Source organism: Biomphalaria glabrata, chromosome 8 (genome assembly GCF_947242115.1).
Source record: "Biomphalaria glabrata chromosome 8, xgBioGlab47.1, whole genome shotgun sequence".
In the NCBI taxonomy this organism is placed as follows: Eukaryota; Metazoa; Mollusca; class Gastropoda; family Planorbidae; genus Biomphalaria; species Biomphalaria glabrata.
The window spans coordinates 7,722,926-7,741,995 of NC_074718.1; the positions used below are offsets into that span (position 1 = coordinate 7,722,926).

A 19,070-nucleotide genomic window follows, 5' to 3' on the forward strand; every position below is an offset into this window, starting at 1 on the left:
CTGGCGGGGCCGCTGACATTGCTCATAATGACTGCCACCTTTTCCTGTGCAGAATAAGGCCTGAGCTCCCATGCCTCTCTTATTTCCCTTGCAAAGTCCTCAGCCGTTGGCTCATCGGCAGTGCCCCTACCACTGAACTGCCGCACCCGCTTTGTCTGTTCCGAGATTATGAGAGGCCGTTGGCAGGCCAGTTTCAGGGCCTCTAACTGAGCCCGGAGGGCAGCGACTTCAGTTTGGTCCACTCCTGCTCCTCCTTCTGGCTCTCCTTCGCTGCCCAAAGGACCGACCTCACCCCAATCCACTGCATTGTGTTTTGTCCTGTTCTCCATTGGCTGCAGGTTTTTGTTTAATACAATTATACTCTAACTTAATACAATTATATACTTTAAATAATAACTACCTAAACTACCCTGAAAGAAAAAAACAACAACCGGAATATCTCAAATGGTACAATATAATAAAAAAAGTACTTGTTCAGCTTCTGACTTGATTGCAAGGTTCCGAAGGCTCCACTTATCGTCTGAAAGGGAGGTCTGGTAGACTCTTTCTTCGGATCCCACTTCTGACACCAAAAGATTCTGTGGTGGGTTCGACACAGAATTATAACAACCAAAATGACGAAGCAAGTCAGGAGGCTTATTATAAGTTTAATGTACACAAAAAACCTGCAGCCTTGGTCAAAACAATGAACTTAGGACAAACACAGCAGGATCAGACAAGGTGGTATTGGAGTAGGTGCGTAGCAGCAAGTTTCAATCGAGGATGCCAGCAGGAAAAGGAATTCAAATCTCAGCTACCGGGGCAGAGGTCAACTTGACCCTTTGCTGACCGGTGCTTGGTCAAGTTGAGCCGACCCGTATATTATGTCCTCCCCACTACATATCTATCTATCTATCTACCCTTACTAGCCTATCTATCTTCTACCATTCATAAACTTTAAAAAAATCTCTTGGAGCTCAACCAATAAGTTTACTTAGTGCACACACATTATTAACAAACTGGGATAAGAGGACCAAGTTAATTAGCACATAACTTTATCGTATATTTGTTTTAAAATATATGTAATTTTTTTTTAGACTAGGACCTCAGGCATTCTGTAGTGCAGATTATGTAACGAGATTCTGTTAATGCTTTTAACTACCTACTACTAAAATACTTCACCTGGTATTATTAATCTTTATGTTGCTGTTGTTTTTTTATTCATATTGGCGGGCTGGATTTGGCACGCGGAACGTAATTTGTCCAACACTAGCTGTATTGAGAATTAAATTAGGTTACGGTTCCAAACTATTTGTTACAACTACCCTACGAATAGATTGTGTTTATGATTGCTTCAATACTGATCTACTTCAGAACCGTCTTGCGAGCTGCCGTCGGAACTGAACGGCTTATGGTACGGAAACCGACATTCAAGTGTTTCTATCAAGAATGACGTATTCATTGCAAATAGAATAGTCGAAGAGGACTGCAATTCCACGGAGCCGTGTTCAAATCTAGATAAAAGTCGAGCGATGAGATGCATCTACCAGTCAGATTATAATTTCCTTCTGAGGTAACACAATTGTATATACTTTAAATTCATCTTTATGCATCAATATTGTCACCTTTCACGTCTTTAGGATTCAACTCCCCCCCCCCCTAAAGGAAATCCCCTCGTAGGGGAGGGGGTGGAGTTTTGAGACAGATTTTTTCCTTTGATTTTGTTTATTTTAGGTGACATTTTAATATTAAACCGTCACTTGCCGCAGAGCAGTTAAAGGGAGTTAAAAAAAACCATTAAGGGGGGCTTTGTGGTTAAAACCCCCTTCTTCTATAAAACAAAAAATAATGCTAATGACAATCCCCATATTCCAAGAGCATAGCCAAGGGAAATTTTGAGTTTCAAACCCCATTCGAATTTTTTTATTACAAGACTTAGGACACTTATGCATAAAACACTCACCACATTCTATGAGAGTAGTTTATGTTTAAAATTCCCTCTAGAGGGCTACCAGTATGAGTCCTACCCGAAGGGTCATGAGTTTAAAACCCAACATCCAGAGGGGTTTAAAGATAAAAAACACCACTTCAATATAAAAAGAGCAAACTACAGTCACCAAATGTCATGAGCGTAGCCAAAAGGGGTTTTAAGTTTAAGCCCACCTCCTCCAGAGGGCTTAAGTTTAAAACCCTTCCACATGGTTTTGAATTTAAAATCTCCCTAAAACAGATGGTTTTGATGATAAAACTTCTCTTTTCGATGTAAAATCAAATTCAAAGTCACCCAATTCCAAGAGCGTAGCCAAAAGAGGTTACAAATCTCTACCAATTTTCTAAGTGGCTAAGAATAGCAGATTAGGTTTTTGAACTAAAAGTTTTGAATAGCAGGATAATGGAGTGTAAATACCTCAAACTATGCAATTTTCTGTTTGAAATACCGAAAATAGTGCTTGGCGGCGGGGGGTTCGCACCGAACCGCGCTAGTTGGGGGGGGGGGGGTTCCTCACAGCGCTCCCCAGACCCCCCTGCTGGCAAGAGTGGGGTGTCTACAGTTATTTTACTAACTCAAGGAAGAACATATTCTAGGGTACATTAAAGGAAAGAATAAAATGGTCAGAATATAATAAAGATTCGGTTCTAGTCTTGATTAAAAGAAGTCGTCCACTTCGCGTACTTATGATACAGCACTCAAACAATTTTAGAACGACAGGAAATATGTACTTTAAAACCAACCTTTCACGCAAACATTACATATAAAGTTGGCTATTTACAAATCTTATACCAACTCCGTTCATTATTTTTTTTTGGGGGGAGGGGGGGAATCTTGTACACGTTATTTCATTATTGGATCAAGTTTTCATAGGACTTAGGCTATTTTAATTAATCAAAACACAAGAAAAACAGTGAGATGAAGTGACTATATATGAAGTTTATGACTTTTTGCCAAACCAATTGCTTTCGACTTAATATATAATGAATAATAAAAAACCATTTTTTAAAGCTTGTCCTTAATTCCCTAACTCCACCCAAAAAATAATAAATAAATTTAAAAAAAAAATGTGTGATATAGATCTAAACTTTTTTTTAAAGACAGTTGCATTGAGAATTAGTACTAAAAGCATGCAGAAACATCCACTGACTGATTAGCGTTAAATTATGAAGACGCAAACCAAATTCAATTTTAAGATATTCATTATTATATTTCTAAAAAATTATAATTCCCAGACCCGTGTCTTCTCTATATCGCCAATTTTTTTTCCCCAAAAATATTAATAAACTTTTTAGTAGGAATATCTTTAGAGCAGTTTTTGAGATCCATCTATTTTTTTTTATATATATAACCCAAGAATAATTTGCAAGCTGATTGCAGTGCATTTAAGTACAAATGTTCTTGATACTTACTTGTTTTTTTATATGCATGCTCACCTCAGAATAGACAGGTTGTTGTTTTTTTTGTTCTATTCCCACCAGAACAGAGCATACAGTTGTTGACCTAGTTCCCTATGCCATCTACTCGTGTTTTTACTTCTCGCACATATCGCCTAATAAACTCGTGTTCATCTTTAACCAAAGAGGTAGGGGCATATTAACTCTTTCTCTCCGTAATTATTTACCACATTCTGGTGGAATCAACGTTGGTATTGTTAGTTAGGAGAAAAAGAGTTAAATAAAATCTAAATAATGTACTAAATTTTTTAAAGAAGGCAACAGCCCAGACCAATGGTTGTAGAAGGCCTCAACACTGACCTGCGACGTTATGTCAGTACTGTGACGTGGCTAGGAGCTATTGGTCTAACCTGACCACATGTATCGATGTCTCAGGTCAGTGTTCAGGCCTTCTATAACTATTGGCCTGGCAACAACGCATGAGCTTGACGAGCGTGATGTTCACTCTTTCCTAATTGACGATACCAACGTCGATTTCACGCCATTAAATTATGTAAATTTTTGTTTTTTATAAACTTAAATTCGCATTGTGTAATAAGATCATGCAATCTTCGTTAATTCTAAAACATTTTTTGATTCAAAAGAAAAAAAAAAGTCTTGAAGTTTAATCACAACAAGTAGTGAAATAAAAATGAGCCAAGTGAATAATTCCATTGGAAAGTGGAAAATAATTACTGAGAGAAAGAGTTAAACATTGACAGTATGTAAATGATTGATAAACATTAACAGTCTGCAAGTATTGGCAGCCTAGCACTAAAAGTCAATCCGTTCCTATGGCGACCAAACAACGTACAGTTAATAAAACATTGCTTCTTTCTGTTACACATTTTGAATGTTCCAATGTTCCGTTGTTCTAATGTTCCGATGTTCAAATGTTCCGAAGTTCCAATGTTTCAATGTTGCGATGTTTCAATGTTCCAATGTTCCTTAAGATTTGATCCTAAACCTCAGACAGAATGGCATGGGATGGCGCGGGCGAGGTTCGAACCAGGTACCAACAACGACAGTCCAGTGCTCTTAACACAGGCCTAACTTCTCAGCGTTGTTTCATGTCCAGGATGAAAGCATTTTGAAGTTAACACTTAACTCTTCTCTTTATCCTTCTATACATCCATACGCGTGCTACTCAGATTCATACCCTACTTGACAGACTATCAGCTGAGCTGCTTGCCAGAAGTCAGGGGCGTAGCTATAAATTTCCCATCATTTGGGGACCCCGGGGAGGTCTTGACCACTTTGGGGGCCCTGCATTTTACTTAATATTTAATGTAAAAAACACTCTTTTGGGGGCCCCACTCAAGTGGGGTCCGGGGAGATTTTCAAATTCTCCCCCCACCCTAGCTACGCCACTGCCAGAAGTTTAGCTTTAAAATGTGTCCAAAGCAAGACCAGAATACTGGTTTCAAACAAAAGCACTGCACTTCTTGAGACCATTAAAGGGCAACCACTGGAAATTGTTGACTCTGTTACCTTGGCCACATCATCTCCAACGATTTGCCCCTAGATAAAAACATCCACAACAGAATAGCGAAGGCAATGGGCACCATTCCACGGCTGCAGAAATTAGGTGGGAACATCTTGCTAACAATACCAAAGCCCTAATCTTCCGGACCCGCGTGATGAGGTATCTTCTATACCAGCAGTCCTCAACCTTTTAGTAACGCGACCCCGTAATATAATTTCATAGGCCTACTAGGCGTTGACCGCCAATTGTAATTTTTTTTTCATTTAAAGATAAATTAAAGTGTGCTCATAATTTAAGTAAGACTGGACAGTACTATTTCTATAGCATATTCCCATGTTGCATACTTAAGTGACAATTTGAAAAATATGGCAAAGGATGAAATACACAACAAGAAACTACATTGTTACAGAAATAGTGTATCGACAGAATTTACAAGCACGCCTATGATAGCGCGAAGTGTTGAGCTTGTTTAGTTGCCTCCAGATCAGGATTTCAGTAGCACAATGAATGTCCTAGTCTGCATCAAGTCTGCTTCTGAATTTGACTTAATAACTAACATGCTTGAAACCTTGTTTCTCAAAGATTTGTTCTTGGAAACGGTAGATGGCACAACGCAATCTCAAACAGAACGGTATAGGAAATATTTAGAATACCAAGTACCGTTCAAATAGGCTTGTTACAGGATGTTACAGCACATTAGCATAGACACACAAAAAAAAAAGAACAACAAAAGTAACTTTCAATAATGAATAGACAAAATCCAAATTCCCTGTAGTCTTAGGCGACATCTGGTGGTTTGTCATTCGACCCCAGAAGGGTTCGCGACCAACAGGTTGAGAATCCCTGTACTATACTGTAGTAAAGCATGGTTACTGTTGAGATCACTGTTTAGGTTTATGATAGGTATTAAGGTATTTTAACTAGAAACATGTATTTGGTTATTTTATAGACAATAAACTAAATTGTTTTTTTTATTATTATTAGACATCGATCCAATACTGAAAGTCTACGCAAAACTTATGTTCGCCAAACCAATAATAAAATCAGCGGAAGCTTTGTGCATGGTGAATGGCGCCTACCTGCCTGTCCACGTCAATGTATTAATACGCCAAGGTATTTACATGTTAACCAGTAGGTGTTATAATATCTGTTCATGCTTTGCAATACTATTTGTGCTTTAACGCCCAATACCTCCGTTACATAGATGTAATAAAACGTGACCTCACATCAGTGAACATCAATACTGACAATTGGGAAGACATAGCTCTGGACCGCAACAGGTGGAGAGAGTCATTGACCAAGAAAGCTATGGACAGTGAAAGTACATGGGTCTCAGCCCAGGAAGAAAAACGCACAATCCGAAAAATGGCCAGCTCCTCTACCACCGAAGCAAAAGCCACCTTAACCTGCGCAATCTGTGGACGGGAGTGTCTCTCCAAAATAGGGCTCCACAACCACATGAGGAAGTGTGCTCTGAGATGAACCATAGTCGTTCTACGACTGAAGGAGGCCAATGATGTGCTTTAAAAATATGAGTAGTGTTACATTAAAGGTTGCATGTGGAGAAGATACGTGAGAGAGAGATGACAACTATGTCTTGAAGTTACGATGAGATTGTGTTGATCAAACAATGCTCTTCTGATGTTGTAATCATGTGTGAAATCCTCCTCTAGACCATGTTAGACTTTTCAAACAATATCCTGATGCCAGGGATACAACAATATCCTGATGCCAGGGATACTACTTTAAAGTATAAACTCAAAACTGAAATCTTTCTTTAATTAAAGAAACACAAAATAATCACTCTAATGATATACACACTACACATAGACTTATATATTGTATCTAGACTGGAAACCGGAAATAAATTCTTATCCGCGACTGATCGATAGTGAACATTGTGTAGAAAGTTGGATCAAGGCGTTGTTTTGTCAAGTAGTTCAAAGAAGTCTAGTGGTTTTTTTTTTTTTCAACCCTAACCTATAAAACATATAATTTTATTTTTTTAGATCTAGATCTAGTAATTGATTATCAAAAATACACAAAGAATTACAATTTAGTGTTGCATTCATTCTTTTGATAAAGAGGACTATGTATCTAAAAATTGCAAAATAATAATTATGAGACGAGAGTAGTCTTATTTTATGATGTTCATTAACTAGGTCTAGATCTAAAAATTAAATTATATGTTACATAGGTTAGGGTTGAAAAAAATATCCTCTACTTCTTTTAACTACTTTAAAAAACAATGATCCAACTTTCTAAAACATTTTTCACGACATTTTTTGTAGTGTTATAAAGTCTCCATGTCCAGTCTAGAGTATTATATATAAGTCTATGACACTACATAAATGTTCAATATAATTCAATTTAAATTTCTATCACTCTAGTCGTCGCTCTCCGTCAATCTGAATATATATTTTCTTTAATAAAACCTCTTGCCACCTTTTTAGTAACATTAAAACTATTTTTAAATCATATGGAAAAATGCGTTATCGTTTACATAATAATAAGAAAAAGATGCTGTTATCTTGAAAGGATTTTTTTTACTGAAGGAATAAATCCTAAGAGCGTTGGGGCAGCTTTGTTGCGAAGACCCAGTACCCAAACGAATCCCTACATTTACTTCCTTGTACCACATTGGCCGTGCCATATACCTTCCGTGTCTCTGCCACCTTTGCCAACACAACAAACTGATTACCACCACAATATAAAAGTACTAAACAAGTCTCATGGAGGCGCGGTGGCTTCCAAACCAAGGGATCGCGGGTTGGAATACTGGTGAAGACTGGGATTTTTAATGTCAAGATCTTTAGTGCCTAAATTTTCAAGTTCGTAAATTACCGGGTGCCTGGATTGCGGTGACCAATTTACCGGTGCCTAAAATTCCAGTGCCTTAATTTCCAGATACTGACTATAACACAAGCCCACCCAGCTTTAATGGCTGCCTGACATTAGTTCGGGAAAATAAAAGGCAAGCCATATGACACCCAGGTTAAGCGTTGGCCACATAAAAAGATGGCCTTTAAATCATCTGCCCCATAGATCGCAAGACGGCGAGGTTTGAAAGGGAATTTTTTTACTTAAACGAGTGTCTACATTACCAGTGCTGATGTTTTCTTCAATGTAGGTAGTCAGCACAAAATCTCAGAGGCGTGTCCAAAAGTGATCTTAAAAGGCTACAAATATCAAATGGGTTCCTGCAAATTTGTTTTAAAGTTTAGAGCGGACGACAATTTGTTTGAGGTTGTTACAGATTGCACCGGGGGAAAAGACGATTTGCCATTTTTTTCAGGTAAATATCAAAGATGGCGGAATTAGTTAAAAAATATCGAATAATGGAAGTCACTTGACCAATTGGACATAAAGAGAGAGAGAGAGAGAGAGAGAGAGAGAAAATTAATATGTTAATTATATAATATAATAATTAAATTAACTAATTGGTTAATTCTTTTAAATTGATTCTTGTGTTGTCAGGTAAAAGAAATAATTGTCCAAAATTTCATCTTCATCCGAGATTTGAAGTGGGAGAACTAACGTGTACAAACGTTTGACCAGACAGACAGACAGACAGAGTTGATATAAGCTTTGTAATAATTTACATTTTCAGCTCAGACAAAATCTACTACACATAATGCTATATTTACACGTAGTTCAGTCTCAATTGTCTCCCTTCGTCTTCCGTTCCTTTAATTTCTATGAAGTTTTTATCAACTTGATCTGTCAATCTGTCTGTCTGGTCAAAATCTTCTAGTCTTTATTTCTCATGGTCTAGTAGAAAGTTTGCACAATTATTCATTGCCGGTAACAACACATGAATTCAAAAACACATGAATTCAAAATTTAACCAGTTAGTAATTCAATTAGTCGTAATTGATTGATTTTATACGGAAAATGCCCTAAACTAACAGGTTATAAGCCTTGCACTAATTAGCGACTTAGCACCGATTGAACAGTACTCTCCCCAAAACGTGCAAGACAGCAGACGTGTAATTGTCGCAAGACCTGGGTAGTCATTTACAACATTGTTTAGCAGCGGTTCTCAACCTTTTATTCTCGGCGACCCCTTTTTACAACCCCCCACTCTGCCGCGACCCCCTCCCCCCGACATTCACATACAGCAATAAAAGAGTAAACAAATACAATCCATATTTTCGATGGTCTTAGGCGACCTTTGGCAAATCGTCAATCGACCCCCAAGGGGGTCGCGACCCACAGGTTGAGAACCCCTGGTTTAAGGTCATAATTGATTCTAACTAACTGGTGTAGCTTCAATCAATATAAACGAAGTTATATTAGTTTATATCTAGCTTATGTATAAACTCATAATCCATCAACCCTGATAAATGTTATATTAGACGCCAGGTACACATTTACACATTTCATAACAAATTATTTCTATCTTTATTATAAATTTCAGTGACCAAAAAGGTTATATGCGTTCATAGCTCAGGTGAGAGTAAGGACAATGGTACCAACTTCGTGTTCCTGTATAATGACAATGTGCCAAGAGGGCCGTACACCTATCGCTTTGTCTGCATAGTAAGTGAAGCAATTTTTTAGACGTCATTGTCACATTACGTCACAGATGCATCGCGTGCTCGTGCTGTGTGATGAACCTTGCCGCCACGAGATTCTGGTTCCGGCTGTATAACAGGATGTTTACTCCTTTCCCGCGTTCGAAGCATCTATGACGTAGTGCGTCTCTTATCCCAAAGTTTATAAACGTGTTCACAATGTTTGTGTTTTTGTTTGCTGTCCGTCAGCTAGTCAAATTTTGTTTTGCCGGAGCCAAATGTGAATCCTAAAAATGAGTTACACCAATGATGGTGAGGTGGTCATTATAAGAAAGGTAACAAAAAGCTTTATTTATTTATTTCCGTCATGTGACGGTCCCAAGCTCTGCTGAGAAAGGAGGAGGGCTGGCCGTAGGGCTAGCTACTCTAGCCTGTAGAAAAACCACTAGCTACAGAAACACCAAACAGCAAATCAACAGAAGTCACGGACCTGGGAGAGGATGGACCTCCAGGTGGAAGGAAGGGGACAGTTGGAGAGACTCACCCAGAACCGAGATGCCTGGAGAAAGCGGGTTGGTGGCCTATGCCCCAGAAGGGACCAAAGGCAGAGATGAGATACTACAAAAAATGTTGGCGCTTTGACAACTTGTAAAACAAAAGGAAAATAAATCTAAAGATGCTTCGAAAATGTACGTTTTCAAGTTTTGAAATTCTAAACTTTTAAAGTTTTAAATTGTTAAATTCCTCTTTCACATAAAAACGCATTTTTTTTTACAAAGCTTACATGAACTCAATCTGTCTGTCTGTCTTTCTGTGTGTCTGTCTGGCCAAAGGTTTGCACACGTTATTTCCCAGACACCCAATCTCGGAGCAAGCTGAAATTTTACACAAGAATCAAGTTAGAAAATAATCAATTAGTTAATTAACTATTGGAAATAAATTACATTGTTTGGTATCTCAAAATAGGAAAAGAAATAGTACTTGACTTAATTTGTGGTATAAGATGAATTAGTCCCCCTTTATATTAGGCTGCTGTCTCAGGCTTAGTGAACACAAACATGAAATAGAAACAAGAGAGATAACTCTACAATCTTCCATGTTCATAGACTCTAGCAGAATGGTTACAGCGTTGGCTTGGGAACCCAGAGAAGGCTTTAGCCTACATGTTCGAAGTCGTTCCTGTTTTTTTTATACATTTAAAAAGCGATCACCCAGATACACCGATATTTCTCCCCCTTTCCAACTGGTCTAGACAAGTGATATGATCATAGCTCTAAAATCATGCTCCGAACATCTAGTACAACTAAACCATGTAGGCTTAATAACATTTTGTTTTTAATTGGAAGAAATTTAAAGTGTCAAAACAAAACAGAATATAAATTTTATTTTTAAATGTACACAGGTTCAACTTGAAAGTAGAAATAGAGAAATGATCATTAAAATAATATATGACTCGCCTATATGAAAACACATTTTCTGTATTATGTCTTTCGTCTCTCCAACGTTCATACAAGCCTTGATTTACTTAAATTACGACAGACCACCTCGTGATTTCATCAGAAACTCTCAGACTACACAACCAAAAACATCCGCTCTACTTCCGACTTCTACTCAGTAACAATGAGACGTCAGATTGACACGTCAATATGAGTCTCAAATTATTTTTTTCTGTTTACATTTCTAGCTGTACTCCATCCAAGAGGACACCATTAACATGACAGCCATCCCATTTCTTTGCAGTGACACAGAGACGGAATTTAAAATGCAGACTATATTCGGAAAAGCCATAGGTCAGTGCGTTTGTTTTTTAGTGACGTTAAGAGACCATTTTATTAAATTTAATCATTCGCATTATTATTATTGCAATTATTAAATGTAATCATTCGCATTATTATTATTGCAATTATTAAATGTAATCATTCGCATTACTATTATTATAGCAATTATTAAATGTAATCATTCGCATTATTATTATTGCAATTATTAAATGTGATCATTCGCATTACTATTATTATAGCAATTATTAAATGTAATCATTCGCATTATTATTATTGCAATTATTAAATGTAATCATTCGCATTATTATTATTGCAATTATTAAATGTAATCATTCGCATTATTATTATTGCAATTATTAAATGTAATCATTCGCATTATTATTATTGCAATTATTAAATGTAATCATTCGCATTATTATTATTGCAATCTACTATAGAAAAATATGTTTTAGGACTGGTTATATAAAGTAGAACTTATTGGTGAATAAGTAAAATTGTTTCGTGCCTTAAATAAGGAACGACATAGCTGAAGTTAAGTTGTTCCTTTAATATTACGTCTTTATTGAATTTTAATTCTCTCTCTCTCTCTCTCTCTCTCTCTCTCTCTCTCTCTCTCTCTGTGTGTGTGTATATATATATATATATATATATATATATATATATATATATATATATATATATGTAATCTATTTATTTACAGGGGATACAGAACTAGAAGATGTTCTCAAGGGTAAGTAGAGTATACATTTTAGGTTGCGAATGTCTATATTTATTTTGCTAAGTTAAGCGTTTGACAAAACAATATTTTAAATTCTTATTTATCAGAAAAAAACAAAACAAGTAACCCCCGAAAAAAAAAAGAAATATTTTATCTTGACGCCACCTTTGACACCATTCAAAAAAAATAATACTTTCATGTAGAAACATACTCTCACGTTATGTAAATGTCTAGTTTGGTGATATAGTTCTAGACTTAGAGGTCAATGAAAGTCTATACTTAAAGGTCAATGAAAGTCTAGACTTAGAGGTCAATGAAAGTCTAGACTTAGAGGTCAATGAAAGTCTAGACTTAGAGGTCAATGAAAGTCTAGACTTAGAGGTCAATGAAAGTCTAGACTTAGAGGTCAATGAAAGTCTAGACTTAGAGGTCAATGAAAGTCTAGACTTAGAGGTCAATGAAAGTCTAGACTTAGAGGTCAATGAAAGTCTAGACTAGAATTGTTAAATTTAAGATAAGGTATAGAAGATTTTATGTTGATAGTATAGATCTAGACCAGGGATGGGCAACCTTTTTGCATCGAGGGCCGCATTAATAAAATTTTGGGAATGGGGGACCGCATATATATATGTGTGTACTTATATATATATATATATATATATATATATATATATATATATATGTGTGTACTTACAACTTAGAAAAATACACTAGCTAACTGTATAATGTCTTCTAATTCATATTTATACTGTATTATACATTCACTTTTCATTTTTTTCACACTCCAAATTGAGGTGTTACAAGAGTTAGCAATTTCTGAAACCTATTTAACGATTTATTTTAAAAAAAAATACTTGTTCACAGATGTATGTGTACCCAAATAATGTTAACTCTTTATCTGCCTGGTCGTGCGGTTTGCTCGCAGGACTGTCGTTCGAATTTATCGACGGTCGAGGATTCAAACCCTGCCCGCTCCCATCCCACGTCGTCCTGCGGGAGGTTTGGACTAGGAAGTAAACTATCTTCAACTCTGAACATGAACACCTACTAAAGGCCAGCAATCGATAAATGGAGTCGACTCGGTGTTGAACAATAGTAAACACTTTTAATAGTCAAAGAGGGAACCGTCGGATGTCCTCTAGTACTAGCCGTCTTTAGAATTCTTCGTATTCCTACTGGAAATGAGAAAGTGTCTTGAATCTAGCGTCTCCTAGAGCGTTCTTACTTTTTAAAGATCTATCACGTCATTTGTCACTAAGTAACACTTTCCCCTTATTCCCGAAACAAATACCTAATTCCTAATCATGTCATAACAATATATTTATATATATATGTCTACAGCGCCGGTCCTACAGATTGCGGGGCCTATGCGAAACAGATTGCGCGGGGCCCATTCTGGGTTGCTATAAGGATAATAAGTGAAAATTAAGATTTTTGAATTAGAAAATACATTCGTTACATTTTAGTCATAATTAACTAATTACTAAATCACTGTCAAATTAACTTTACGAGCCATCTACAGTAGATAGTAGTTTTCCAACAAAAAGCCGATAAACATTCAGATCTGCCTTTTAGATTTACCATCGACTGGCAAAATATCGCTTTTTTTAAGAGGTCGAGATAGATTTAGATCTATACTTGTATGCCAGTGACTAATAATAATAATAAAGCTTGTCTTCGAGACCAAAGATTAGTTGGGAATGCAATATTTCCCGTGGCTGCGCAGCCCAGCTGTGACCTACATATTTTGACACATGCAGGGCAAGCATAACCATTGTCCGCAGGTGGTCCATTTAGATTTTCGTTGTCGGACCATGAGAAGTCTCTATACTGTCCATACCAGCAAGACCGCACTATAAACAGCCAGTGACTATTAAAGAAAATTAAGCATTTGAACTTCTTCTTGTTTTGGTTAAAATTCGCCTTATTTTTAGATTTTTATTAAATTGATAGCTGACAATGTCTTTTTTTTTTTGTGTTTAATCGCGAGTAGGAATAACAATCCGTTGTGACAATTTTGTCTATTTGTTAAAGAGATTTGCATCTGTTTTCAGAAGATTTTCACGTCTTTTTCGTATATTTTTCATTTTCAGGAGAATTCCAGGAACCCTTTAATAATAAGTTTAAAATGGTTTAATTTCATAATTTTACACCTAGAACTCGCGCAGGGCCTATGAAAGTGCGGGCTCCACTGCGACCGCGTAGGTTGCAGTGGCCTAAGACCGGACCTGCCTGTCCATTCCTTAGTGTTGCCTTCCATCTCTTCATCTGCGTGGCTTTCCTTCTTTTCCCTGGTATTGTGCCCTGCAGAAACAATCTCTTCGATTCCAAGGAATGTTATAGCTTGGCTGTACATCTGTATAGCATAACTTATGTACAGTATTAGTGGCGTAAATAGGGTGGGGGAAGTAGGGGGAGAATTTGAAAATCCCCCCCGGGCACCCACTTGAGGGGGGCCCCCAAATGATGGAAAATTCCTAGCTACGGCGCTGTATAGTATAAACAGAAATTTGAAAAATTCTTAACAAATTGTTTTCTCAAGCAAAATAAACTTGCTTTTATAGAACAAATTTCAATTTGAATGCAAATTTTGAAAACTCAGATTAATGTACATAATATCAAATTATTTAAACAACATATTATCGATTCATATTCCAAGCACAGATGGCATGTCGGTGGCTCCCCTTTTTTTTTCTTCTCCTTCCTCTAATGTTCTCTCATCTGCATCAATCCTACCCAAAAGTGACATCATACACTAGACTTGACTAGACTTATACACACACACACTCAAACTATCGATAACGTCTATCACAAGGTCACAGTTGTTTATTTAACTTTTTTTTTTGTTGACATTTTTTACTCGTCCAAATTAAAAAAAACAAACAAAAAGAACTAGGGAGTGCTGAAGAGCTCACAACGACGGTGTCTATCACGTATTTAGTAATCACCGCCCTGGTGCTGAACTCCTTCCTCGCCATGTATATGTACAGAAAGGGCCGGAAAGCGGAGCCAGACGAAGACACCTCTGATGATGAAGACGGCGAGGATGATGATTATAATATGAGAGACTCGGTGATGATTTCCAGCACGGATTTGAACGGCTGAGGGAATTATCGATAACAGGTACATGTTTTTAAATCGTTTTATAGCGAGTAAGTTTGGGATTGTATTATCGATAACGGGTAAATGTTTTTAAAATCCTTTTATAGCGAGCCATTTTGGTATTTTGTATAGAAGTGTTGGTCTCTAAGGTACACGCCCCATAGTGAGAAGCGTTGTTTCATTCCCTCTTTTAAGATGAGCAACTGGATGCTATTCTAGTTGTATTTAAACTAGAAAAACGTACCCAATTCTCAAAACCGAAACAAGATGAGTATGAGAGTCTTGGAAAAACGAATCATAACATTTAATCCAGTGAATGTGTAAACAGTCGGATGTCCACATCGTTATAATATGCTAAAAACAAACACAATACAGAAACAAGGTTACAAAGACAGTTTGTGTGGAAACACAAACTTAAAATCGTCCCCCTATGTGGTCCTCCCAGGCAGGCTTCAATATTTTCAGAAAGAACATCCAAATGAAATTATATCAAAGACAAATGAGAGATAAGAATGGAGAAAGAAGGTTGACAGATCTTGTTTAGTGTCCCAACGGTGCAGCAGATCAAAGGATAGGGGCAAGTGAATGCAAAGCTAGATGTGAACCTGGCCTAACTAGTTCCCCTTTCAGACCTTGTGGTCTATAGGGCAGATGATGTAAAGTTCATCTGTTTTTGTGGCCTACGGTTAACGAGGGTGTCATGTAGCCAGCACAACGACCTTTACTTTTCCCCAACTAATGTCAGGTACCCATTAGAGCTGGGTAGACTCAGAGGCGTCCAAGGATTCCGAAGTTGAATATCCCAGTCTTCACCAGGATTCGAACCCGGGACCCTCGGTTCTGAAGACAAGTACTTTACCACTCAGCTACCGCGCCTCTCCCTAACTGAAGAACTGAAGTCTCTTATAAATAATTTATAATTTAATTGTTTTGAAAAGGCTCTATCTCTTATTCGAATCCTTTAAAAAAAAAAAAAAAAAAAAAAAAAAAATTCCGCAAATATGTGCAAAAGAAAATAAAATTTATAAGATTACTATTCGTTTTAAGTTAGGTCTAACTTAAAATGCATACTAATTAGCTTTTTCTCTTTAAAAAAACTGCGTGCATAACTGATTTTAAAAATTAGTATTTTCGCTTTCAGGAAAAAAATAAGTAGCCGTTGCATCAGAACTTTGAATGGTCTAAAATATTGTGATGTCGAATTTTCAATATCTTTTCTAGTTTACGAGATCTAAACTGGACGGACGGACAGACGGACAGACATTTCACACAAAAACTAATAGCGTCTTTTCCCCTTTCGGGGGCCGCTAATAAGCAATAGAAAAAAGAACACTTTAAAAAAAAAACTAAGCTAATTTAAGCGAAGGAACTATACTGCTGTTTATCTTAAAATTACGGGATTTATCACCCTTTCTCTTATATAAAACGAAATTAATTAATTAGTACTAAATGATGAACTAATAGGTTTATTTTTGGATTGATTCGTATATTGTTATCGACTATGAATATTTATGCACAATTTTAACTTGATCCTAGAATTGGAAGTGGAGAAAAAATGTGTTAGAATGTAATAAAGGGACTATTTAAATAAATATCCACATCTCTCTTTAAGTAACATTTATTCACGTCGGGTAATGTCAGGCTAGTATATATCTATATGAACTCCGTGCACCGATGTCTAGTGCCATGACCTTACACTGCATAAATGCAAACTAAAAATAAACTTATGACCCCCCCCCCCACGTCACGTGACATTGTTTAGAAAGAGAGTGCAAAAATGAAGAACGAGATTGTAACATCTTTTTTCTCTACCTCTATTCAAGTCGCACATTCGTTATAGAAGGCCTCAACACTGTAAAAGAACTCCGTGCACCCATGTCTTGTTATCCTCGTCAACTGTCTCGTGCTGATAAAGACATTTTTTAGTTTGTCTTGGCCGCGTGGAAAGTTTTTTCTTTTCTTTTACGTCATACGGAATGAATTCTGTAAAGGAAATGCTATAAGAACTCGGTGCACCAATATCTAGTGACCATCACCAACTCTCTCGTGCTGATAAGAATGTTTTTTAGATATGGCTAAATTTGTTGGGCTTAATAACCTTAAATAACTGTTAACGCAATTTCTCTCTCATGCATTCTTCGATCAAGTTGACACTTTAAACACTTTTTTTTTTGTACCTAACAAATCACAAGTCAAAAAAAATAAATAAAAAAATACTCAATTAGTCAATTAATTTAATTATTGATAATTAATTATTGTGTTTATATCTAATAAGGGCAATAACCTGTACATTATTGGTAGATATAGTTTTAACGACAGAGTTCATCCCCGTTTTTATATTTTGGTTGTTCCTTTCTGAAGGTGTTAGCCTTATTTATCTAGAATATTGACGATGCATTTGGTGCTTATCGCTTTTGTTTTTCTTACAATTTAGATTATTATGTGCACATTGTTTAAATTATTATTCTCATCCACACAGGAGACGACAGACAACAACAAATCCTAATTAATATTCTGTAGAACCTAAAGAGAACAATCAAAGATGGTGAGAAACACTTACTCAAAAGTTGGACATATATTTGTGGGAAAAGTTAGGATATCAAGGCCATGTGACGTAACGACAAGGATAGTTACGTCATTCTAAACATAAGCAGACTCAAGTTCAATTACCAATGTTATTTTGCATAGAGCTTCAGTGGTTCTAAGTGCCAAGAAAGTCCACCGCTTATGAAATTAAAAGCACCTTATAAAAGCCATTGAATGAGAAGAAAATGGCATGAACTATGTACATTCAGTTGAAAAGAAATCGTAGAAAGAAATCTGAAGTTGTTATACCAAGTGTTACAAGTGATATGATTGTTATTTCTATCACAAATACAAAGGTCTATTCTTTTCTTGTCAATGACTTTTTCCTTTTTTTTCACTCCTATTTTGATTTTTCTTGTTTTAGAGAAAAGACTCTGCCATTCCCAAATAGTTTACTTCATGGGCGTAGCCAGAGTGGTGTTTGGGGTTCAACCCCACCCTCCCAGAAATGAAAAGGGGGGGGGGGGGAGAGTCGGAATTAAGCGACTGATTTTTTGCCTTGATTTTTTTTATTTTAGGTGAGATTTTAATACTAAACCATCACTTGTCACAGCCCATCTTCATCAACAACCTTCACAAAAAATCTTTACAACCGATCTTCACAACCCACCTTCACAAGCAATCTTCACAGCTCATCTTCTCAACCCATCTTTACAAACAATCTTTACAACCAATCTTCACAAACAATCTTCACAAACAATCTTCACAGCCCATCTTCTCAACCCATCTTTACAAACCAGCTTCACAAACAATCTTAACAAACAATCTTCATAAACAATCTTCACAAAGAATTTTCACAACCCATCTCACCAAACAATCTTCACAACCCATTTTCACAAACAATCTTTACAACCCATTTTCACAAACCATGTTACATACCTCCCACTTACCATAAGGCACACACAAATTTACCTTTTGGATAAGCCATTATATGATTATAGCCACTGTGACAATTTTAAGACTTTATTTTTCGCTGTACAACCGAGGACTACTTGTAGATCTAGTCGTTATAAAATTGAACTACTCATGATCATTAGCTGCCGTCTTAACATTTGCAAATTGTGTAAGTTTCTTCATACACACAAACACACACGATTTAATACAGATATAACAAGAGAATTGATAATCGCACTGATATAATTAAAATCCTTCACATTCACCCTGACAGTCATCAATACCTAGAGTAGAATTAGATTGAAGACCTACATCTGTAAAGACATAAACATTGAAACATTAAAGACGCACTAAAAAGTGTTAATAAGTGCTTAAAACAGAAGTAATTCTAGTTTTGTACTGAAGACATTCAAATGTTTGCTTTTAAACTATAATGTGGGGATACAATTTTTTTGGTAAATTTAACCCCCTGCGTTTTCGATCTTGAAAATAGCTTAGTAGTCCTAGGCTTTAGTTAAATAAGAACAAATTAAATGTACGCAGGGCCGGTCTTAGGCCACTGCAACCTATGCGGCCGCAGTGGG

At 36.6% G+C, this 19,070-nt stretch overlaps 1 protein-coding gene across 1 annotated transcript; it reads left to right on the forward strand.

Moving 5' to 3' along the window:
* Positions 1–1,337: 1,337 nt before the first annotated feature.
* Positions 1,338–17,902, forward strand: LOC106062164 (uncharacterized). The gene is made up of 9 exons (XM_056039278.1): positions 1,338–1,552; positions 3,451–3,554; positions 5,876–6,004; positions 8,022–8,186; positions 9,312–9,433; positions 11,093–11,198; positions 11,887–11,916; positions 14,795–15,027; positions 17,486–17,902. Exons 1-8 carry the CDS (start codon positions 1,512–1,514, stop codon positions 15,007–15,009), a joined length of 912 nt encoding a protein of 303 aa, XP_055895253.1. The 5' UTR covers positions 1,338–1,511; the 3' UTR covers positions 15,010–15,027; positions 17,486–17,902.
* Positions 17,903–19,070: the final 1,168 nt, after the last annotated feature.

Bases quoted from the DNA above. Each gene is read 5' to 3' on its own strand.
- LOC106062164 (XM_056039278.1), top strand. From the start codon at position 1,512: ATGAGATGCATCTACCAGTCAGATTATAATTTCCTTCTGAG. The intron at 6,005-8,021 runs GTATTTACATGT...TCTTCAATGTAG, and splicing joins CAATGTATTAATACGCCAAG to GTAGTCAGCACAAAATCTCA. The intron at 11,917-14,794 runs GTAAGTAGAGTA...ACAAACAAAAAG, and splicing joins ACTAGAAGATGTTCTCAAGG to AACTAGGGAGTGCTGAAGAG.